The sequence below is a fragment of the Lemur catta genome, chromosome 1, assembly GCF_020740605.2.
Source record: "Lemur catta isolate mLemCat1 chromosome 1, mLemCat1.pri, whole genome shotgun sequence".
Taxonomy (NCBI): Eukaryota; Metazoa; Chordata; class Mammalia; order Primates; family Lemuridae; genus Lemur; species Lemur catta.
This window is the reverse complement of record NC_059128.1, coordinates 195,390,034-195,412,454: the sequence shown is the minus strand read 5'-3', so window position 1 is coordinate 195,412,454 and position 22,421 is coordinate 195,390,034. Positions and strand designations below refer to the sequence as shown.

At 38.7% G+C, this 22,421-nt stretch overlaps 1 protein-coding gene across 7 annotated transcripts in view; it reads left to right on the top strand.

Moving 5' to 3' along the window:
• Positions 1–22,421, top strand: part of GOLIM4 (golgi integral membrane protein 4) — an 83,364-nt gene that overhangs the window by 45,763 nt on the left and 15,180 nt on the right. For 4 of the 7 annotated variants that reach the window (XM_045539600.1, XM_045539599.1, XM_045539598.1 and 1 more), the window contains exons 5-9: positions 1,521–1,671; positions 6,668–6,750; positions 7,262–7,345; positions 17,593–17,751; positions 19,959–20,291. In XM_045539600.1, coding sequence (XP_045395556.1) covers positions 1,521–1,671; positions 6,668–6,750; positions 7,262–7,345; positions 17,593–17,751; positions 19,959–20,291 — 810 coding nt within the window. The remainder of the gene's footprint in view (positions 1–1,520; positions 1,672–6,667; positions 6,751–7,261; positions 7,346–17,592; positions 17,752–19,958; positions 20,292–22,421) is intronic. The other 3 variants (XM_045539603.1, XM_045539602.1, XM_045539601.1) reach the window with 1 other exon arrangement.

Here is a 22,421-nt window from a genome sequence, read left to right as displayed (position 1 = left end):
AATTATATATAGGGTTATAATACCCTGTCATATTTATCAGCTGATTACAAAGAACATATGTAATTATTGCACATTTTCTTATAAATCAGGTCTTTGGTCACCTAATTTTTATTTTCTTCTTCTCTTTATCCATTAAGGTTTTATGTTTAATTTCTCACAGTGGTTTTCCTTAGACATTTCCTTTTATCTTACACAGACTGGAGGCTGCAGAACTATTAAAATTCTTTCTTCATGCTACTAATATTTAATAAATGTCCTTTTACTTACCACAGGAACACAATTTATTATTTAAAGATTCTCCTTCCTTGGTCCTTGGGTAAAACTCATTATTGTGTGTCAGGAAGAGAGTCATTGTTCCTGTCAAGCTAGACGAGAAGAGCAGAATGCAGTTATGCCATTCTGCACAGCGTGTGGATCATGCCGCTGTCTCCACCCTGCTAAGCCTCCCCAGCTTTCTGTTTGGTATTATCTTTCCCCCCAGTGTCAGTAGGGCATATGCTTTTTATTGACACCAGAACGTTTTCTGTTGTCAAGAGTGCAATACATGAATTAAAGCAGACCATCCTTTCACATTGAGCATTTGGAAACTATAGAGTTTATCTAGATTCTGATTACAGTGTAGGATTGTAATCAGAAATTGGGTAAATAAGAAGAATCGATTCTTTTTTCGTTTTTTTTTTTTTTTTTTTTTTTTTAGACAGAGTTTCACTCTGTTGCCCGGGCTAGAGGTGCCATGGTGTCAGCCTACCTCACAGCAACCTCAAACTCCTGGCACAAGCGATTCTCCTGCCTCAGCCTCCAAAATAGCTGGGACTACAGGTGCATGCCACCATACCCGGCTAATATTTTTGCTATTTTTAGTTACCTGGCTAATTTTGTTTCTATTTTTTAGTAGAGACAGGGTCTCACTCTTGCTCAGGCTGTTCTCAAACTCCTGAGCTCAATGATCCTCCTGTCCAGGCCTCCCAGAGTGCTAGGATTACAGGCATGAGCCACCGCGCCTAGCCAAGAATCAATTCCATAAAATAGTTGATTATTTCCCCCAGAGGGAAAAGAGTCCCCTGCCCCCTTTTAAACTAAGTTACCAGAAAGGCTGAAATACCAAAGAAGAGAAATCAAATGTGTTACTGGGAAAACACCAGACTGAAAGAGTAAGTCCATAATATTCCCACGAAGGGATAATTTTGCTATTAGCTTTACCTTGTTTCCATAGTACTTCAGCCCCTGGGAATTTTCTAGATCCTTTTTTTTCTTTTTTTTTTTATAAACTGTCTCTCATGCTAACTTCTCATTGTTCCCATTGATATTAAAAATTAAGAGGAAAATTGGGGAGGCTGTGATCCCTAACTATTCATTTGAAATGTAGAGGAACTACACAAATTAAAACCAGCATGAGGAAAATAAAGCCTTCTTCTTCATTTGTTCTTGCTTTCTTGCAAGAAAAAAGCTATGCTGTCAGGAAATAGACTCTCATGTAAATTAGAGAATGTATATCTCTGCTCAAGTTTTCATGTTTGCAGAGTCAACACGAGGAGCTAAAGAAACAGCACAGTGACTTGGAAGAGGAACATCGCAGACAAGGGGAAGACTTCAGCAGAACATTTAATGACCATAAGCAGAAATATTTGCAGCTTCAGCAAGAAAAAGAACAAGAACTTTCTAAGCTAAAAGGTATTTGGAAATCTAATTGGCCAGTTTATATGTACTCATATTAATGTGTCAGTAGAACAATAGACTTTTGTTTTTGCATGGTGATTGATTTACATTTATCATGTGGTCCTTTACCAGCCACTTGCTTCTTTGTAACATTTTACATTTGTCTTTATCTTTTTGAGTTTGTTTAGGGAAGCAGAATAGAATACGTAGTGTATTCTTTTGTATCTCAATGGGGCACATGGCCATGTTGGGCAAGACAATTCTCCTTTTATGTGTGTTGCCAGGCATTTAGTATCTCTGATCCCTGCCTACTAAATACTATCAATGTTCTTCAGTTATTGCCACAATCAAAAATTGCTCTAAAAATTGTTCCTAAAAATCTTCCAGGGGGCAGAGAGTCTTGCTGTTGATTGCTAATAATAGCTGCAGAAAGCTCAAGCTCTAGAGTCAGAGTGTCTAGGTCAATCTTGGCCTTCACTAGTTACTTGACCATGGGCAAGTTGTATAATCCCCTCGGGCTTCATTGTCCTTTTCTGTAAAATTTGGATAATCATAAAAAGTATCAACCTTGTAGCATTGCTGTGAAGATTAAATAATTTACATAAAGCATCTAGAATAGTTATGTACAGTAACTACCCATGAATAGCAGCAAAACAGATGCTTTTATAATAATATGGACAAAATGTATCTCTTCTCTGAGTGCATGTGAGTTCTGGAAAAAGAAACCAGTGCATTCTACAGTCAAATATTTATGTGTTAAATAAGTTTAAAATGAGAATTGCTTTTAAGAGTCATATGGTACATGCAAAAACAGTGGTGAAATCTGAATAAGGTTTATAGTCTAGTTCATTTTATTGTGACAAACAATTTCCTGGTTTTGATAGCAAACTACATTTATATAAGATGTCATCATGGAAGTAAGCTGGGTGGTCCTTAGAACCACTCTGCACATTTTTCTTTTATTTTTGCAGTGTTTGTCTCTATTTAAAAAAAATAAGTTGCAAAAAAAGTGCATATAGGAATTAAGTTGTCATTGAGGCAATACTACGAAGCATTAAGGTGGGCTTGATAGGGTTGGGCCAGGTGTTAGCAGATGATACGCAAAAGGTGAGGGGGTGAGGGACCTTGGCTGGCTGTGATGTGGCAGGTGGTGAGGGCTTGTTGGAGATAACAACAGAGAGAAGCAAAAAAGGACTGGACACCAGAAGTCTTCACAAAAGTGGTCTACAGGAAGAGAGAACCAAACAACTGAAGTGTCAGATGGCACTTGCCTTCCCTGAGGAAGCTACACTTTGTGTGGAGAGGGAAGAGACGTTTGGCTTATTGGATATACTGTTTACCATTTGCTAAGTGACTAAGTACATTAAATTATACTGATCATAAGTAGATTTATTAAGAAATGAGAAGTAAAATTTTCTAGGTGCCTGATCTATGCCTGGCATACTTTCAGAATTTTTTTTAAATTTATTTTTTAATTTCAGAATATTACAGGGGTACAAACACTTTGGTTACATATATTGCATTTGCGCTTCCCAAATCGGAGCTACAAACCTGCCCATCCCCCAGACAGTGTGCACTGCACCCATTAGTTGTGAATTTACCCAGCTCCTCCCCCCCCACCTGCCCGACATGCAATGAATGTTACTTCCATATGTTCACATAAGTGTTGATCAATTAGTACCAATTTAGTGGTGAGTACATGTGGTGCTTGTTTTTCCATTCTTGTGATACTTCACTTTGAAGAATAGGCTCCGGCTCCATCCAGGATAACACAAGAGGTATTAATTCACCATTGTTTTTTATGGCTGAGTAGAACTCCATGGTGTGTATATATTCATTTTTTTAACCACTCATGTATTGATGGGCACTTGGTTGTTTTCACATTTTTGCAATTGTGAATTGTGCTGCTATAAACATCGTGCGGATATCTTTATTACAGAAAGTCTTTTATTCCTTTGGGTAAATACCCAGTAGTGGGATTGCTGGATCAAATAGTGGTTCTACTTTTAGTTCTTTGAGGTATCTCCATATTACTTTCCACAGAGGTTGTACTAGTTTGCAGTCCCACCAGCAGTGTATGAGTGTTCCTATTTCTCTGCATCCACACCAACATTTGTTGTTTTGGGACTTTTTGATAAAGGCCATTCTCACTGGAGTTAAGTGATATCTCATTGTGGTTTTGATTTGCATTTCCTTGATGACTAGAGATGATGAACAATTTTTCATATGTTTGTTGGTCATTTGTCTTCCTTTGAAAAGTTTTCGTTCATGTCCTTTGCCCACTTTTTAATCAGAACTTTATATAATTTAGTACATTTAATTTTAGCAATAACACTGAAAGGCAGGTTTTCATATGCCTACTCTATTTACTCCCTCTTTTTAAACAAGGTCCATGTATGTAAAATTTTAATAACTTATACATAGAAGTAAGAAATCAGAACCATGGAAAATAGGACACAGTATGTGAGTTCTGAGTACTAAGATAATTCAAGCCTTATAATCTGGTCTGAACTTCCTGGCATCCAAGATATTATGCAGTAAGTTATACAGTATATTATACACTATACATAGGGCTCTTGCCATCAGAAAGAAAATATACCATTGTCTTAGGAGAGAGAAAGAGAAAGACAACATTTTTGGTACCAGTTTTTAGAAAAAATTCCTCAAAGAGACCTGAAACAACAGAGTGTGGACAGTGCCTTTGACACTTTCATAAGCAATTTTCACATCAGCACTTTTGTTTGATGATTATTCTTGACAAAAACTTAGGATAGTGTTAAACCATTCTGTGATCTATGCAGGCCTACAGTGGCTAACTAACGTATGTAGTCCAAGTAGTCTGTGACAGTTTAATGTGTTACAAGGAGAGAGATTTTAGAACTCCTAGAGAGATGAGCTGGTAGCATGTAAGCGTGGATAATTACTCATTATCAACATTATAATAGCTGACACTTAACAAATGTTTACTGTGTGTCAGTACCAGGCGAAACTCTTCATGTAGACTATGTCATTTAATTCTCATGACAACCTGTGTAAGGTAAGCATTATGTTTAACCTCACCTTACAGATGAAATTGAGGCTTACTAAAGTTAAATGACTTGCTGAGGAAACACAGCAAAGGCACAGGAGCCACTGCCATTAAGTTTATAATCTGCAATTCCTTTAAAAACTTTGCAAAGTTTGGGTGTCCTGTGTGTGTATGTTAAACTGTGGCCCCATCCAGCCAGTGACACACTTAAGGTCCTCCTGGATTGCCAGTGGTTTGCCAGTGGTGTCCTGTTGTGACCTGTGAGAAATTATTACATGCAGGTGGACAAACCCAAATACTGGCGGCCACCTTTGCAACCTTGATTTTGATCTCTCCCACAAACCCAATCATGAATCCGATGTCTAGGGTTCAGGCAGGGACTATAAAGGAGTGGAAATGCCCAGAAAATAAGAGAGATGGTGACAGACACTTTCCTTCACTGCCGGGTATATCTGAAGAGGCAGGGCTTTGTCTACAGGGGTGGCTGCCATTTAGGGACCAGTTTGCCCAGCACAGTCCAGGTTGACACCTGCTGCCCCAGCAGGATCATTGACAGCATTATTGACAGCATCCTTTCATCCTCAGAGTGTCTCTCATTGGAAAGTGAATCATATGGTCACCCTGCCACCACTCAACTTCCATTGAATATTGTTTCGTGAGAATTGTCCTAGTGTTGCCAGATTTTACTAAGCCCCCATTTTTTATTGGTAAATGGTGACAACGATTTGAATATGGAAGACACTGTGTAGGCCAATAATGCTGGGGCCAAAAATAAATATATATGTTTGTAGGTTGTATTTGGCCCAACAGCTACCAGTTCATAATATCCAATGTCCAGATACAGGGAATGTGGGAAATTGCAAGAGGTTAAGAGAGGTGGGTCTGGAAGTAGATGCTGTTCTTAATGAGCAGCAGGGCTTGGGATGGGGAGATTTTAGAACTTTGCTCTGACTGTTACAGTCTCACACTGTAGCTCTGAAAAGAACTGTCCTGTAGCTATTGGAAGTAGAATTTGGATCAATAAAGAACTCAATGGTAGGAGAAAGAAAAAAATATTTAGAATTTTTCAACAGATAAAAGTGGAGTATCCCTCTGTCTCTCTCTTATTTCCTGAGTTGCCTTTATAATTGAAATATATTTGGGGGACTGCAGATATTATTCATGCTAGGAGAAATAGGGTCTGTACTTCCTGACAACTTTATTTATTTTGTTTTTTAAAAAATTATTTTTCAATTTAACTGAAATAGTGAACCTTTATTTTTAATTTGTGAAGAGACTGAAATTTGAGAACACCCCTACTCATTATATTTTATTCCCAAGGGCTTGCTTCTTTTTTTTGTTTGTTTGTTTTTTTGTTTTTTGGAGACAGAGTCTCACTCTGTTGCCAGGGCTAGAGTGCTGTGGCGTCAGCCTAGCTCACAGCAACCTCAAACTCCTGGGCTCAAGCAATCCTTCAGCCTCAGCCTCCCGGGTAGCTGGTACTATAGGCATGTGCCACCATGCCCAGCTAATTTTTTCTATATATTTCTAGTTTTCCAGCTAATTTCTTTCTATTTTTAGTAGAGACGGGATCTCGCTCTTGCTCAGGCTGGTCTCGAACTCCTGACCTCGAGCGATCCTCCCGCCTCAGAGGAATGCTAGGATTACAGGCGTGAGCCACCACGCTCGGCCCCAAGGACTTGCTTCTTAACAGAAATATTTTATTTTTAATTCCTGAGTAATTAAAAGATCCTTAACTTTTGTCTATAATGTGTAACTTGTTTAAAAATATTTAAACTACTGAACCAGGTTGTATTGGGACGTCCAGTTACATCCATGCTGCATCCCAATACAATATAGTTTTTGTTGATTTTGAATATTATACTGTCAAAGTTCATAACAAATCCTAAAATGTGCCATGTAAGGCTTTAGATATGAATATAATACAGTCGAAACCCTGAAAACTTCAAAGCTTTATGTGTTATTTTTCTTTTTCTTAAATAGAAACTGTGTACAATTTGAGAGAAGAAAACAGACAACTAAGGAAAGCACACCAAGATATACATACACAGCTTCAAGATGTCAAGGTAAAATAAAACTAAGCATTTGACTCTTTAGTGTTTGCCTGCTTTACTTTGTGGAATGACTTTAAAAGTCATTCCCTAATTGACCACCTTTACAAATTCGGATTGTTATTGTGGGCTTTGTCTAAACTGGAGTGTACCTGATACTTTGGCCACTTTAGCATTGTAAGCTAAAAGATGGTTTTAAAATCTAAACATTTTCATTAGTACTGAAATTATTCTTTTGCTACATGGTTGCATTTTAATATGCTTTTTATTTACAAATGTTCACTAATAATGCAATATTTATTCTTTTGGTTTTGATTTCATTGTAAATCATTATATTTGGTTAGCACATTTTGGATTTGGGATTTTACTACATAAAGCATAGCTTTCTCTCTACAATGATTTTTAAACTTCACAAGTGCTGCTACAACAACAAATAAACAAGCAAGTAATGTTTATTCTTCTTCAGCCAAAGAAGAATTTGTCTCAGAATATTAAAGCTCAACATGTAAAATTCTTTTTTGTGTAGCAACAGCATAAGAATTTACTCTCCGAGCATGAACAACTTGTAGTGACTTTGGAAGACCACAAGAGTGCACTAGCTGCTGCACAGGTTAGAAGGGTAGCAGCCTCTATGGGTTCTTTTTAAAGTCTGCTTAACATTTCTGAATTCCTTTATGCATGTAGTCTCTCTTACAAGCCAATCTCTAGTGAGTGCCTTAGAGCAGAGCTATTCTAATCCTGAGGACCATGCATGCTTTCAGAATTCAATCAAGAGAATATTAAATAAACTTTTGATTATTTTTTGCACTGGTTGTGTGGTGATATGACTATTTCTACCCCTACCAGTCCCTACATGTAATAGTCTAGTATTTGTTTAAATTACAGAAATTATTCCACATATATGGTCTTGTACAGCTAGCTGATCTGTGTTGGCTCTTAGTATAGGATCTGTGGGATTTTATGATGCTAGCTACCTAGATAAATCATTGTCAGAGTTTTTCCTCTGTCTTTCCACCACTCCCAGCATTCCAGCCTACGTACACTCCTTTTGGGATAAGGTTTATGTGTTGTTGGTCAAATTACAGAAAAGAAGAGTCAATAGAGAAGGAAAAACAAGAGTCATAAGTCCCATTTTTCAAAGCCTTGAACAGCCCTGGCACAAGGCAGGCTATCGGTATATATTTACTGAATGAACAGGGAACAAATACAAGCATTGGAGAGCTTATTAAAACAATACCATACTGTTTTGCAGCTTTTTAGTAGAAGCAAAGCAACAGGAATGGTTAGCTTAGTCACTATTTTAAACCAGACCTTCATTTTCTTCTTGTTAGAGGAATTATGAGAAAAAGAGCAAAGGGAAACCAACTACCTGTGCTCATCAGGAGACCATGTATTATTTTTTTGTCTTTATAAAATTATTAAAAGATATAACATGCTGGTCCTGACCCATTTCAGAGGCTGTAGTATGCGAGTTTGTGAGACTTCTTTTCAAGATAGTCATTGATTGGTTGTCTCCCTGCTAACCTGTATCTATGTGGTAATTATTTACGTGTATATAAATTAAATTGACTTTAGAGGCGATTATTTCATTTCAACTCTTCTTTATAAAATTTTCATTAAGGGATATTAGTTTTTATGAAACTGTTCTTCATACATAAAATGTGTCAAACTAATTCGAATACTCTGTGTGCTATAATGGCCATAAAAGTTAGACTAAGCAACAATTTGACAATCTATAGAAATACAAATAAAATATTAATAGTTGATTTGATGACTAAAACCACAATTCTGAAGTAAGCATACTGGCAGTTGTACTGAGAGGGTTTTGTAATAGAGAAATATATATATTTTTACTTAAGCTATGTGTATTTTTCTGTTTTTTTAAATATCTTTTTTGAGTGGGTGCTCCAAGTTTGTCTTGCCTTTTTTTTTTTTTTTAAATGCCAGAACTAGGTGCAATCCTTAATGAGAGCCATATATCTTAGTCAGTTTGGGCTGCTGCAACAAAATACCGTAGACTATGTGGCTTATAGACTGCAAATTTATTTCTCAACAGTTCTAGAGGCTGGAAGTCTTCGATCAGGATGCCAGCGTGGTTGGGTTCTGGTGAAGGCCCTCTTATTGGTGGCAGACTGCTGACTTCTTATGTCCTCATGTGGCAGATAGAGATCAAGAAAGTTCTCCAGGGTCCCTTTTAAAAAGGGCATTGATCTCATTCATGAGGGCTCCATCCTTATGACCTAATTTCTTCCTAAAGGCCCCACCTCCTAATACTGTCGCACCAAGGGTTAGGATCTCAACATGTGAATTTTGGGAGGACACATATTCAATCCGTAATACCATATTAAAACTTTCCCCAGATCTCCTCAGAAAAGAAGTGCTGTTTTAGGCATCTGCATTTCTCCTGTAAATCACCTTATGAGATTCTGTTTTGACAACCTGATTTTTAAACATAGTTGAGGATTTTATTTATTTCTCACAACCCAGTGAGTTATGTAATATTGTACCCTTTTATAACTAAATAAACTGAGGCCAAAAGGGAAGTAAAGTAGCTGGCTCAAAATTGGTGACCAGGACCAAGTTTGAAGCTCATGTCATCCTAACATCAAACTCCCGCGTAACTCTTAAGCAGTGTTTTCTAAGACTTTCCACATCACGGATCCCAGCGCCTTTCCCCAAATCTATTATAATTTCTAGAGTGAGGGCACAGGAGCCTACTTTTTTAACATGGTCCTTAATGCACACAGATGTTTGAGGACCACAGAGTTACTGCCTTCAGAGATTACATATCTAGGAGGAAGAGAAAGAAGAAAGGATAGAACTGAGTTTTGTGTATTCTCCATATGAATACTAAAATATTAAAAGTGTCACCAAGTAGATATCATTTTTTTTCTTTGACCTCCAAAATTGCCTCACAAATAATAGGTTTCTGAGATAAGGGCCACTCCTAGTCATATGGTACACCTTTGTACAAATTATAAAAAGTCAGTCCCCTGGGAGAAATTTAGCAAGCAGACTTACTCACCTTAGTGTAAATTAGAAAGAGGCAAAAAGGCACCCTTTACTGGGGTGGAAGAGCAATGTGTCATGGTGCTTGGTTGTGGCAGCAGGAATGCTGGTGGGCTTCAGCTCAGCTCCCTGCTGGGCCTTTCAGAGGGAGGGAGGCAGTCCTGTCTGGAAAGCTTGTTGAGAAAAGGATTTCTGTATTCTTTGTATGTGTTTGTGTGATGTGTGTTTACACACACAGCATTGGTTTTCAAGATAACCATGTTGGTATACATGATGAACAAAGTATGCACAATGTCTGTGGATTTTGTTAGTTACAGTAATTGGTTTTTTCTGTACGATACAGACAACACACGTACACACATCCCACCATGCATACTCACAGGAACACCTACAGGAGCAGATTCTAATCCTATACCTGCATTAGTACCTTTGTCACTTTAGGAGAAAAGGGCATTCTGAATTAAGGAATAACAATCCAGCCTCATACCCCACCTATGCTACTGCTTTCCAAAAACCACAGAGCACAATATAGGAAGCATTCTGGCAAGTAAGGGACTTTATTTGAGCACAAATTAACTGGGGGAAAGATATGGCCTGAGTAATTTTTTATGTGTGTGTGTGTGTGTATGTGTAATTTAAATGTATGATTCCTTTCCACTGAAAAACGGATCATATTGGTAAAATGTGTCTATACTTGTATTTGTATGTGTGAATTTTTAATAGACTTTTCTGTTTATTTTTTATTTATGTTTATTTCAGCATATTACGGGGGTACAAATGTTAGAATACATATGTTGCCTTTGCCCCACCTAAGTCAGAGCTTCAAGTGTGTCCATCCCCCAGACAGTGTGCACCGTACCCATTAGGTTTGAATATATCCATCCCCTCCTTCCCCCTGCCACCTGCCCGACACGTGATGAATGTTACTGCTACATGTGCACATAAGTGTTGATCAGTTAATACCCATTTGATGGTGAGTACATGTGGTGCTTGTTTTTCCATTCTTGTGGTACTTCACTTAGTAGAATGGGCTCCAGCTTTATCCAGGATAATACAAGAGATGCTACATCACCATTGTTTTTCCTGGCTGTGTAGAACTCCATGGTAGACATATATCACATTTTATTAATCCAGTCGTGTATTGATTGGCACTTGAGCTGTTTCCACATCTTTGCAATTGTGAATTGTGCTGCCATAAACATTCTAGTGCACATGTCTTTTTTATAGAATGTCTTTTTTTCCTTGGTGTAGATACCCAGTAATGGGATTGGTGGATCAAATGGTAGTTCTTCTTGAGGCTCCTTGAGGTATCTCCATATTGCTTTCCATAGAGGTTGTGCTAGTTTGCACACCCATCAGCAGTGTATAAGTGTTCCTATTTCTCTGCAACCACACCCACGTTTGTTGTTTTGGGACTTTTTGATAAAGGCCATTCTCAGTGGAGTTAAGTAATATATCATTGTGGTTTTGATTTGCATTTCCCTAATGATTAGCAATGTTGAGCATTTTGTCATATGTTTGTTGCCCATTAGTCTGTCTTCTTTTGAAAAGTTTCTGTTCATGTTCTTTGCTCACTTTTTAATGGGTTGTTTGATTTTTTTCTTGCTGATTTTCCTGACTTCTATATAGATTCTAATTATCAGCCCTTTATCGGATAAGTAGCATGCAAATATTTTCTCCCATTCTGTAGGTTGTCTGTTTGCTCTCATAATAGTTTCTGTGGCTGTGCAGAAGATTTTAATTTGATCAGGTCCTAATTATTTATTTTTGTTGTTGCTGTGATTGCCTTTGGGGTCTTCTTCATAAATTCTTTCCCTAGGCCAAATGTCTATAAGTGTTTTTCCAACATTTTCTTCTAGAATTCTTACAGTTTCATGCTTTAGGTGTATGTCTGTTATGCACCGTGAGTTGATTTTTGTGAGAGGTAAGAGGTGTGGATCCTGTTTCAGTGTTCTACATGTAGCTATCCAATTTTTCCAGCACCATTTATGGAATAAGGATTCTTTTCCCCAGTGTATGTTTTTGTCTGCTTTGTCAAAGGTTAAATGGCTATGTGAGGATGGTTTCATATCTGAGTTCTCTGTTTTGTTCCATTGGTCTATGTCATTGTTCTTGTGCCAGTACCATGCTTTTTTAGTTACTGTAGCGTTTGTAGTATAGCTTGAAGTCTGGTAAATTGATGCCTCCCAATTTGTTCTTTTTGCTTAAGTTTGCTTTTGCTATATGGATCTTCTCTGGTTACATAAGAAATGTAGAATTATTTTTTCTAGATCTGCAAAAAATGATGTTGGCATTTTAATAGGGATTGCGTTGAATTTGTAGATCACTTTGGGTAGTGTAGACATTTTAACAATGTTGATTCTACTGGACCATGACCATGGTATGGTTTTCCACCTGTTTGCTTCCTCTGTTGTTTCCTTCCTCAGTGTTTCATAGTTCTCCCTGTAGAGGTGTTTTACCTCCTTAGTTAAATATATTCCTGGGTATTTTATTTTCTTTGTTGCTATTGTGCTATCGTTCACAAAGAACCGAGTCTTTGATTTGGTTCTCAGTTTGACTGTTGTTGTTATATAGGAATGCTACTGATTTCTATACATTGATTTTGTAACCTGAGACTTTGCTGAATTTGTTTGTCAATTCCAATAGTCTCATCGCAGAATCTTTGGGGTTTTCTAAATATAAAATCATATCATCAGCAAAGAGTGATAGTTAGATCTCTTCTGCCCCCATTTGGATGCCCTTGATTTCCTTCTCTTCTCTGATTGCTCTGGCTAGGACCTCCAGCACTATGTTGAATAGAAGCAGTGGTAGAGGGTAACTTTGTCTGGTTCCAGTTCTAAGCTGGGATGCTTTCAGTTTTTCCCCATTCAGTATTATGTGGCTGTAGGTTTGTCATATATGGCTTTTATCATTATTAGGTAAGTCCTACCTATGCCTATTTTGTTAAGCATCATTATCATAAAAGGGTGCTGAATTTTGTCAAATGCTTTTTCTGTGTCTATTCAGAGGATCATATGGTCTCTGTTTTTGTTTCTTTTTCTATTTATGTGGTGAATTACATTTATAGATTTGCATATGTTGAACCTTCCCTGCATCTCTGGGATGAAGCCCACTTGGTCGTGATGGATTATTTTTTGATAAACACCTGAATTCAGTTTGCTAGCATTTTGTTGAGAATTTTTGCATCTATATATAAGGGATATTGGTTTGTAGTTTTCTTTTTTTGTTGCGTCCATTCCCAGTTTTGGTATCAGGGTGATGCTGGCTTCATAAAATGTGCTGGGGAGGATTCTTTCCTTCTTGATATTATGGAATAACCTCTGCAGGATAGGCACCAGTTCTTCTTTGTAGGTAAAATTTGGATGTGAAACCATCTGGTCCAGGACTTCTCTTTTTAGGAAGGTTTTTTATTGCTGCTTCAATTTTGGCACTTGATATTGGTCTGTTCAGGAATTCTTTTTCTTCCTGATTGAGCCTAGGTAGGCTGTGTGTTTCTAAGAATTTGTCCATTTCCTCCATGTTTTTAAGTTTATGTGCATAGAGGTTTTTATAGTATTCATAGACAACATTTTGTATTTCCATGGTATCAGTTGTAATTTCACCTTTTTCATTCCTGATTAAGCTTATTAGAGTCCTTTCTTTTCTGCTTCTCATTAATCTAGCAAGAGGCATGTCAATTTTGTTTATTTTTTCAATGAACCAACTTTTTGTTTTATTAATCTTCCATGTAGTTTTTTTTAATCAATTTCATTTAGTTCTGCTCTGATCTTTGTTATTTCTTTTCTTCTGCTGGGTTTGGGATTGATTTGCTCATCCTTTTCCAGTTCTTTGAGATGATTCATTAGATTGTTGATTTGTGATCTTTCTGTCTTTTGGATGTAGGCATTTATGGATATAAATTTTCCTCTCAGGACTGCTTTAGCTGTGTCCCACCGATTTTGATAATTTGTGTCTCCTTTATCAGTTAGTTCAAAGACTCTTTTGATTTCCATCTTAATTTCCTCCTTAACCCAATAATTGTTCAGCAGAAGGTTGTTTAGTTTCTGTGACTTTGTGTAGAGATGAGAATTTTTGTTGGAGTTGATTTCTAATTTTATTCTACTGTGGTCTGAGAAGATGCATGGTATAATTTCTTTTTTTTTTTTAATTTGTTGAGACATTCTTTGTTGCCTAGGATATGGTCTGTCTTAGAGAATGTCCCATGAACTGATGAGAAAAATGTATATTTAGTGGTTTTGGGGTAGAATGTTCTGTAAATATCAGTCAGGCCCATTTGTTCTGGAGTTTGGTTTAAGTTCATTGTTTCTTTGTTTATTTTCTGTTTGGATGATCTATCCTCTTCTGTCAGAGGGGTGTTGAAGTCCCTGGCTCTTACGGTGCTGCTGTTTGTCCTTTTGTTTAGAGCAAGTAGGATTTGCTTTATGAATTTGGTGTACCTGAGTTAGGTGCATAAATATTTAGAATTGTTATGTCTTCTTGTTGAATTGTAACCCTTCACCGTTATATAGTGACCCTCTTTGTCTTTTCTTACTTTTGTTGATTTGAAAACTAAATTATCTGAAATCAGAACTGCTACACCCACTTTCTTTTGGCTTCCATTTGCATGGAATATTGTTTTCCATCCCTTCACCTTGAGTCTGAATGCATTCTTATAGGTTAGATGTGTTTCCTGAAGACAGCAGATACTTGGCTTGTGTGTAATTATCCATTCGGCCAACCTATGTCTCTTTAGTGGGCAGTTCAAGCCATTCATATTTATTGAAAGAATTGATAAGTAAAGCAGATTTCTGTTCGTCCTGTTGAGTTGAACTTTGTTGATTTGTTTTCTCTTTTGAGCCATTGTGATATTTGGCCTTTGACCTTTAACTTTTGGATTTTACACTGGTGAGTGTTTATTGTGCTGATCCGTGTGTAACGTGTGTAACACTGTTCTGAGTAGTTCCTGGAGGGCAGGTCTTGTCTTCATGAATTCCCTTGGTCTTTGCTTGCCTGAGAAGGTCTTTATTTCTCCTTTGTATAAGAAACTTAGTCTTGCAGGATACAACATTCTAGGCTGGGCTTTATTCTGTTTGAAAAGAGTGAGAATGGGGCCCCATTTTCTTCTGGCCTTGTAAGGTCTCAGTTGAGAAGTCTAAAGTTAGTCTGATGGGTTTTCCTTTGTAGATTACCTGCTTCTTTTGCCTTACAGCTGATAGGAGGGCCTCTTTTGTGATTATTTTGGCCAGTCTGATAACTGTGTTTTGGTATCTTCCAGTTTGTAATGAATCTCCCAGGAATCCTTTTGGTTCTTGTACCTAGATATCTAGATTTCTAAGAAGGCCAGGGAAATTGTCCCCCATTATATCCTCAAATAGTTTATCCAACCCTTGTGTATTTTCTTCTTCACCCTCAGGGATGCCTATAATTTTCATGTTAGGCCTCTTTGCATAAACCTACATTTCTTGTAGGCTTTGCTCTTTTCTCTTATTTCTGTCCTCTATCTCTGTGACTTATTTAATTGGAAGGTGTTATCTTCAATCCCTGAGATTCTTTCTTTTGTTTGATCTACCCTATTCTTGAGGCTTTCCACTATGTTTTGTAATTCCTTGAATAAATTCTTCATTTCCATAAGTTCTGTTTGATTTTTTTTTTTAATATTTCAGTTTCTTTAGTGAATTTTTCTTTCAGGTCCTGGATTTTTTTGTGTGTGTGGTTTCTAACACAAAGAATGGTTATCCATTTTCTCTTGCATATCATTGAGTTTTCTTACAGTCCACGTTCGAAATTCTTCTTCTGTCATCTTAGTGTTCTAAATTTGGTTGATTTCCATTGCTAGAGAGCTGGCATTTCCTTTGGGGGTGTCCTTTCAGTTTGATTCTTCATACTTGCAGAGTTCTTTTGCTGATTCCTTCCCATCTGGAGCAGCTGTTGCTTCTTACTTTTGGATTTCTTTTTAGGTAGTGACATGCCCACTTTGGTCTCTGAGCCAGTGGACGGGGGAGGCTTTGTGGGTGAGATTCAAGCACATCCTGTGTGATCAGTCAGTAAATTCAGTCAAAGGGCATGCAAATTGACCTCTCTGTCAGTAGGTGGCACTTGCTGGGAGGAACAAGCTGCAATGTTGTTTTTGGGTCCTGTAACCAGCTCTAGTTCCTCTGGAGAGGCACTCTAGTGCCTCAGGTTGTGGATAGGGCCCTTGGACTTCCAGGTGTGTCCTTATTCTCCACCTCAGCAGGGGCAGGTGGGGGAGTGAGGCTGGGTAGGGCTGGGTTGGTTGAGCCTTCCCTCAAGCTCCAGAAATGCTGTTAGCACGGGTCAAAGATCTGTTCTCTGCTTCTGGCCAAAGCTTACCAGGGAGGGGCTGACATGGCCTCACTCAGCCAAAAAGTCTGTGTGTAGAGGTGGGGCTGTCTGAGACCTGCAGTCTGGAGTAAGCCTCACTCCTGTCCACCCTCCCCTATTCCACGGTTTCTCCTGGGTCTCTGCTGGCAGGCAGGACCTCAAACCAGCGGAGCTCCCCAACTGTGATTCAAGCCAGGAAGTTCCCTGCCCAGGATCATAGCCTGAGCTGAGAGCATGACCCTTCGTGGGGGAAGCATTGCCCCTCAAGCACACTGCAGCTAGGACCCACTCTGATCTGCCCCTGAAGGCACACACACCTTAGTAGACTAGTTCACAAATATCCCTTCTGTGCCCCTGGGCAATGCGATTGAGACCTGGGTGTACCGGATCTGGCCTGCAGGCCTGTCCCCCAGGCCCCAGAGATCAATCCCTGACCCTACCAGGGAGAAGAATGCTGGTCACAAGTCACCCACAGGGTCCCCAAGCTTGATCAATGTCTCTTTCTCGGGGTTTGCCCCACTCTGCTGGAGTCACCAAGCAAGTGGCACCAGGGAGGGCAGGTGGGTAGGGAGCTCACAGTCCAAGTACCCCTCAATCTGCTGCAGGGCCCCAAAAGGAAAGATCCCATTCCCTGCAGATGCCTCCAGGTGGTAGCTAAATTGTCTCTCTAGGTAGCTACAGGTAGAGAGCAGAAAGGGAGACTGAAGCAATATGGCACCTGCTGATGGTCTAAGGTCAGCGGAGTGGGACGTGCCCTGAGGGAGCCGGGAGCCCCAGTGCCCTGTCCGTAAGAGGCTCACCGCTCACTGGCAGCAGCTGTCTGTGGGCTGGTATCGGCAGATCTCTCCATCAGTTCGGGAGCCCACCAGCAGTCTGAGGTTCAAAGGAGGGGAAATTTAACTCCTCCAACTACCCTTGTTGCTGGTCTCCAAGCTTCTTGGGGTTTAGACTCTCCCGATGCCTTTCTCCTTCCAGTTCTGCTCTGCAGCCTCTTCCTGTGGAGTCTCCTGTAGGTTCAGGCACCCTTCCTTCCTGCCCTCATCCAGTCTATGTTTGTCTGCCTGTTTGTTTTTTTCACTTTCATATAAAATCTTTCCTTCTTGCAGAGATACTCTGGCTGGAGGTGTTTCTCCTCTGCCATCTTGCGTCATATTTTCCTAGATTTTTAATGTGATAAAACATTGCATAGCTGTCTTACTTTTAATAATGATATTTATACTAGAAAGTTTGAAAGTTATGAAAGTTCTGATTTTGTTTAATGTAGCATGGGAAACTAACATCTGTCTTTAGATATTTTTCCTGTTTTCTTTAACTCTAATTCTAATTTGCATGTGCTCAGAAATGGTTAAGCATGTCCAAGTAAGAATAGCTAACGGCATGGAAACAATCTGCATATTTTCCTAGCTTGTATTTAGGTACAATATTTTCATCTAGTCTTCCAGTGAACCAAAATGCCCATCTATGAATGATATCTTTTTCCCTCCTCAAATTGTGCAATTTGCCTCCAATTGTACAATTTGTATACAGACTCAAGTTGCAGAATATAAACAACTGAAAGATACTCTGAATAGGATTCCAAGCTTTCGAAAACCTGATCGAGCAGAACAGCAAAATGTTACCCAGGTGGCACATTCTCCACCAGGTTACAACACGGCAAGGGAGAAACCAACCAGAGAGCCACAGGAGGTAAGAGGCATGAACTGGTAATCTGTAGTTAGGTCACTTTCCCTGTCGAGCAGCCCCAAGGTAAACTGCTCTCAGTGTTGCCAGCTTTATCTACAGAGCAGTGGTTCTCAAACTTTAGTTCAGTGTGTATCAGCATCCCCAATCGCCTTGTTAAAATGCACATTGCTGGGCCTCAGCCCCAGAGTTTCTGATTTTGTTCATGTGGATTGGGGCCTGAGGACTTGCTGATTTCTGACTGATTCAGTTAGTCTGGGCAGCAAGCACACTTTGAGAACTACTGCTGTAGTGTTTTCTGGGAAAGACTTAACTGGCTTTCTCTTTATTCTTGTGAGTTTATTTGTCTTAAAGGAGCTGTAGTGCCTGAGTTTTTCAAGGTTGGTTTTTTTGAGGGTGGGGAGCAAGTAGGGTGAGAAAGTTAAATGATCATGATGATATGTGACAGTCAGCCCACTCAAATATTAATGTTGATAATGTATTTGAACTTGGTGCAGTGCTAGGTCCATACAGAGCACACCAACATTGGTATTAAAAGACCGGTAGAACACGGCCAGGGGTGTGAGTGCTAGTCTCATCATATATTTTTTCTCTACTTATTCTTCATAAAAATTAAGCCTTGCTTAAGAATATCTCATAAGTGGAACATCAAAAGTAGTATCACCCTTATCATTAGTTCTTATAAAGTTGTTTTTCAATCACATGTGTAATAAAAAATGGGACAAATGGTTATCTCTCCTCCTGACACAGTTGTTTTTAACAATAAATGTTTGAGAAGACTGGGCTCCAAGTTCCCATCTTATGGGAATAATTAAGTTATTGTGAGTGGACTTCATATATGAGCATCTTCACTCTGATCAGGGTATTCCTTCACAGACGGGTTCATAGTCCTCATGGACTCTCTTGTTCTTCTCTGGATCTTACGCTAACGACTAGCGTAAGGAAGCATGACCGATCACTGGCCTGGTAATTGGTTCTATTCTCTACCCTTGTTAGACTACTAGTTTACTGAATTAATCTTCCAATGATGCAGAGCTTCAGTTTTTCCATCTGTGAGGTGCAGATAGTACTTATCTGCTCTAACCTTCCTCACAAGGATATTATCAAGATAAATGACAGGTGTTTGAAAGCACTTAGGGCTCGTTAGAGAAATATTTCCTATAAACCCTGGGCAGTATTGTGTCAAACATACCAGACAGGTGAGGACATTGGTAAAATGTTCATCTACAGAAGTTGTCCTCAGATGTCTGAGAAAGGACTTTTCTCCCCAGTTTATTATTAATATTTGTACAATCCTGTTCCTCATGTTTGATAATTATATCTGGGCTAATTAAAGAACAGGGTTTCACATTTATTTCAATCATGAGAGAGCAATCCGACCAAAGAAGGTATATTTTTTCTGATAAAAAAGGTTAGGAAGGAAAAAGAGGTGACAAATTTTTCTGTCAATATTTTGTCATCTCCTTCCCCCTACTTTCTGAGTGATGCAGTTCATATAGAGATATCTGAAACTTGCAGGGAAAAATGATTTGAATCAACCAATTTTAGAGGAGGAATATTCTACAAAAAGACATTTCTGTTTTCTATTCAGAGTTTTCTGTATTAACAATATTACATTTACAAAAAACTCCCTCTGGTTTACAAAGAAATTCTACTTTAATACATTAGGAGTATTTTATTGTAATCTTGTTTAATGGTCATTATTTTTCATTAATGTGGAAGTCCATTAGTAATGTCATTCTCTTTTTTTAAATTAGTAAACCAAGCTAATAAAAAATAAACTCCTTCTTAATTTGATATTATATCATCCTTGTTTATTCAAATAATTATTGAAAACAAAATTTACATAGCAGAAAAGTATGTAATCACTGACGTTTGAGGTTTTTTTCTTTTTTATTCTAAGGGAAGGCAGAAGTTAGATTACTTTAGAGGGAAGGATTTACTTCTGAGATGTGGTTACTTATAGGCTTTACTTTCCAGGTTATTTACAGTATTTTTTCTGGAGTGAAGTTTTGCTTACATTATCTCTATTTTATAGGTGAGATTACAGAATGAGAAAAATTAAGTGACTGTTGCAGCCATATTTTCAGTCAGGACTATATATATTTCTAGACAACTGTTTATGTTGTAGCCCCATAAACATGGCAATGAAGAATTTATACCAGTACTTTTGAAATAGAAAAATGTCATTTTCAGTGATGTGCTTGGCCTAGGTGTCTCGAAATAATGATGTGTGGCAGAAGCGTGAAGCGATTCCTGGAAGAACAGAAGAAACGCAACCTTATCCTCCCACCTATAAGGAGGTAGCATTCCAGGCTCCAGCAGATCTGAACCACCAAGAAGCAGAACCCAGAGAGCCTGAGGAGCATCAGGTGGAAGAGGAGCACAGGAAGGCCCTGGAAGAGGAGGAAATGGAGCAGGTTGGGCAAGCTGAACATCTTGAGGAGGAACATGATCCATCCCCAGAGGAACAGGATCGGGAGTGGAAGGAACATCGCGAACAAAAAGAAGCAGCCAACCTTCTGGAAGGGCATGCTCACGCGGAGGTATGAGGTCACCCACTTCAAGTCTACTGTGATGGGAAATGTGGCTTTATTTTTAAATAATTTTAAAAAGCCTCCCTATACATTATAACCTCTAAAAGAAAAAATTGCATGATTTCACTAAATATTACGTGTACATATTTAACTTTTCTATTGTAATGTTAATAGCATAGCTACTTACATACCTGAGAAAGATGAAAGGTGACAAGAGAGAGAACTGCTGGTGGTGTCTGTATGTATTCTTTTCTGTGTCGTAGTGCACACTCAGGGAGACTCATCCCCGCATCCCTTTAACAGAGTAGAACAGGTGAGCACCACATTGGGCACCTTCCCAGTGTGTGCTCAGGTCCCATCTTGAGCATCCCGAAGCAGAGAAAAGTCTCATTTTCTGTGATCACGGCTCCCCCTCTCTCTGTTCATTTACTGTCAGTACGCTGGCTTTTGCACATTCACCTCTGAAGTGGTTATTTGGTTATGAAAAAGCTGATCTCACCACTTAAGGCTATTCCATTAGGTGAGCGTGTTTAACCCGTCTCTGCTCAGGCTCTTCCCTCTGAGCTTGCCACTCACACAGAAGTAAGACTTTTCCCTTTCTTAAAAAAATTAGCCATGATTATCATAAATGATACTTTAAAAGAACTTAAAGTAAGCCAACACTGAGTGCAGCTGGATACCTTCCTTTTGTAATCTCTAAACGGATGCCGCACAGGTTACTGGCCTTTTACACAGATGCTGATCACCTTCTATTTGTAACTGTGATGCTTTGTTGGCCTCAGATTTTCTGAGACTTTAAGCTGCTTGAGGCTTTAGCTGGGTAGGTGTGAAGGCCTCTGTACTCGGCCTCTCAGGTAGTTGCAAACTTAGCCTTGGAAAGCTTCTACCAGTCTTGTGTCCTTCCCCACTAGAGGAGGTAATTCCCCACTAGGTTTAATTCCCCTCAACTCTCTGCCCTCTTTCTTTTGGTGGGAATTGTGTGTACATATGTTAGTTGTGGAGTGGAGGGAGAGTAGGGAGTAGTAGCTCAATGGGAAGCATAATTTTTTTATTGGTATGTAATAGATGTACATATTTTGGGGGCACATGTGATATTTTGATACATTCATATAATGTATAATGATCAAGTCAGGGTAATTAGGATATTCATCACCTCAAACATTTATCTTTTTTATGCTAGGAACATTTAAATTCCTCTCGTAGCAATTTTGAAATATATAATAGATTATTGGTAACTGTAGTCACCCTATTGAAATGTTGAACACTAGGTCTTACTCTTGTTTTCTAACTATATTTTTGTACCCATTAATCAACCTCTCTTCATCCCCCATCTCCTCAACCTTTCCCAGCTTCTGGTAACCACCAGTCTACTCTCTGTCTTCTTGAGATCCATTTTTTTTAGCTCCCATAGGTGAATGAAAACACGTGATATTTGTCTTTCTGTGCCTAGATTATTTCCCTTAACATAATGACCTCCAGTGCTATCCATGTTGCTGCAAATGACAGGATTTTATTTTTTTAATGGCTGAATAAAAAAATTCCATTGTGTTTATATACCAGATTTTCTTTACCCATTCATCCATTGATGGACACTTAGGTTGCTCTCATATCTTAGCCATTGTGAATAGTGCCCACAGTGAGCATGGCAGGGCAGATATCTCTTTGATGTATTGATTTCCTTTCTTTTAGATATATGTCCAGTAATGGGATTGCTGGATCATATGATAGTTCTATTTTTAGTGTTTTGAGAAACCTCCATATTGTTCTCCATCATGGCTGTACTAATTTACGTTCCCAACAGTTGTGTACAAGGGTTCCCCTTTCTCCACATCCTTACCAGCATCCGTTAGTCCCTGTCTTTTTTATAAAAGCCATTTTAACTGGGATGAGATGGCATCTCAGGGAAGCAGAGTTTTAAGAATTAACTGTATCAGATTTTCCTTTAATCAGAAGATACTATCTTCTCATCTGTTCTTAGTTTCTTTGAAGAAAATTGGTTCTCTGCTTTTCCACTGTAATCTGGAATTTGATTTTTTTTTTTTTTGGATGTGCTTAGCCTGGGGTTGGTATATGTATTACTAGAGTTAATTGGCATCCCTAGGTCTTTAACTCTTCATGGAAAAAGCCTTAGCCACAGCT